This window comes from Mus pahari, chromosome 9 (assembly GCF_900095145.1).
Source record: "Mus pahari chromosome 9, PAHARI_EIJ_v1.1, whole genome shotgun sequence".
Taxonomy (NCBI): Eukaryota; Metazoa; Chordata; class Mammalia; order Rodentia; family Muridae; genus Mus; species Mus pahari.
Genome location: NC_034598.1, coordinates 21,205,338 through 21,206,848, shown reverse-complemented (window position 1 = coordinate 21,206,848; position 1,511 = coordinate 21,205,338). Strand labels below are relative to the sequence as shown.

At 41.2% G+C, this 1,511-nt stretch overlaps 1 protein-coding gene across 1 annotated transcript in view; it reads right to left on the bottom strand.

Annotated features, from left to right (window-relative positions):
• Nucleotides 1-553: 553 nt before the first annotated feature.
• The window catches only part of LOC110326754 (chromodomain-helicase-DNA-binding protein 6-like), a 126,276-nt gene continuing 125,318 nt past the window's right edge, over nucleotides 554-1,511 (bottom strand). Inside the window, 1 exon segment of the mRNA XM_021205334.2 lies at nucleotides 554-671. Coding sequence (XP_021060993.1) covers nucleotides 554-671 — 118 coding nt within the window.

The window sequence follows — 1,511 nt, the reverse complement described above, 5'->3', positions numbered from 1 at the left end:
AAAAAAAAATCTTTCAAGTGCTAAAGTCAAGAAAATTGAAAGCATCATTTTTAGGAATGGGAGCTGATAGACACCAGATGATGTCAAGGTGGGGATGCTTTCCTGTGTTAAGAAACAATTTCCATCAGAGACAAAGTCAGTATGACTATTGTCTTTCCATGAATGTGAGCAAACATGGGAAATCAGAATTTTCAGACAATGATAATCAAATAGCACCAGGGATTCATTGCTGTAACTTATAAAGGATCTTACAGGCTCAGTTGAAAGGAGCTGGCAGTGAGTTACCATGCAGAAAATCTTTATTAGGAGAGCCACACTGTCATTGCTAAAGGGTGGTGTACTGAAAGAGGAAAGCAAGCCTTTAGGGTTAAAGAAGAACCTCATCAGAATAGCTAGCATAATTGCTGTCCTTTGGTTTTGAAGAAAAGGGGAAGGGGATTCCTTGTTCTTAGATGTTTCTAGAGAGACTGGGAAGTTCCATATCATGTGACTCTGCCAAAGTGCTTGGAGTCCAAGATAAAAGAAAAGTTAAGATTCAAGATTGTCTTGAGTTTCAATATTGGAAGCAGGGCTGTCGTTGTAGCCGAAGTTGGGAAGGACTCTGCAAGGCCTGCAGTGGCGTGCTACCATCAGTCTGCAGAGGGAAGGCTACAGAGGCTGTGGTCTGGTTTCTGGAAGAGAGGAGAAAGAAAGGATGTCATCTAATGTGATCACAGAGGGTAGCCAAAAGTCAAAACCCTTATAACAGCGCCATCTCACTGCCAGTCCAGAAAGGGAGGAGGCGGGACAGTAGGGAGCAAGCCAGTGTCCCGATGCCTTCTTGGGTAAAGCAGGCTGTGGCAGGATAAATAGGTAGACTACAGGACTAAAGAAGGGAGAGGAGAGAACTTTGTGTTTTAACTGAGAACTTTAAAACATTGGTTTAATATGGAGAAGGTTCATGAGGCTAGGAAAACAGCAGTTAGTGAAGCACATGCAATTTTTTTTCCAAGTTCACACTGGAAAATCTAACAGTCACTGGTTGCTGGTATTTATGCATGCTGCTGTCTCTTGGAGAACAGCGTATGGTGCTTTGTCTAGCTTCTTGTAAAAACTACATTTTTGAGATTCATCAATTTTATTGTGGAAATTCTTCTACTGTGCATTAATCATTTTATAAAATTGCTACAGTTTCTATATGGACTAATATTTGGTCTGGTTCTTGTTTGGCCAGTTATAAATATAGCTTTAGGAGTATTCTTGCTTATCCTTTTATGTATTTTTTAAAATTCTTTAATCTTTTTTTTAACATTCATCTTTATCCCCCTCCCAGTCTGTACTCTGACTGTTCCACATCCCATACCTCCTACCCCTGTCTCCAGGAGGATGTCCCCACCCCTCCATCCCAACCCCTACCAGACTTCCCTACTCCCTGTAGCCTCAAGTCTCTTGAGCATTACATTGGTCTGATGGTAATCTTCCAGGAAGTAGCAATTTTGGCTCTTATATAAATGTGTGTGTGTGTGTGTGTG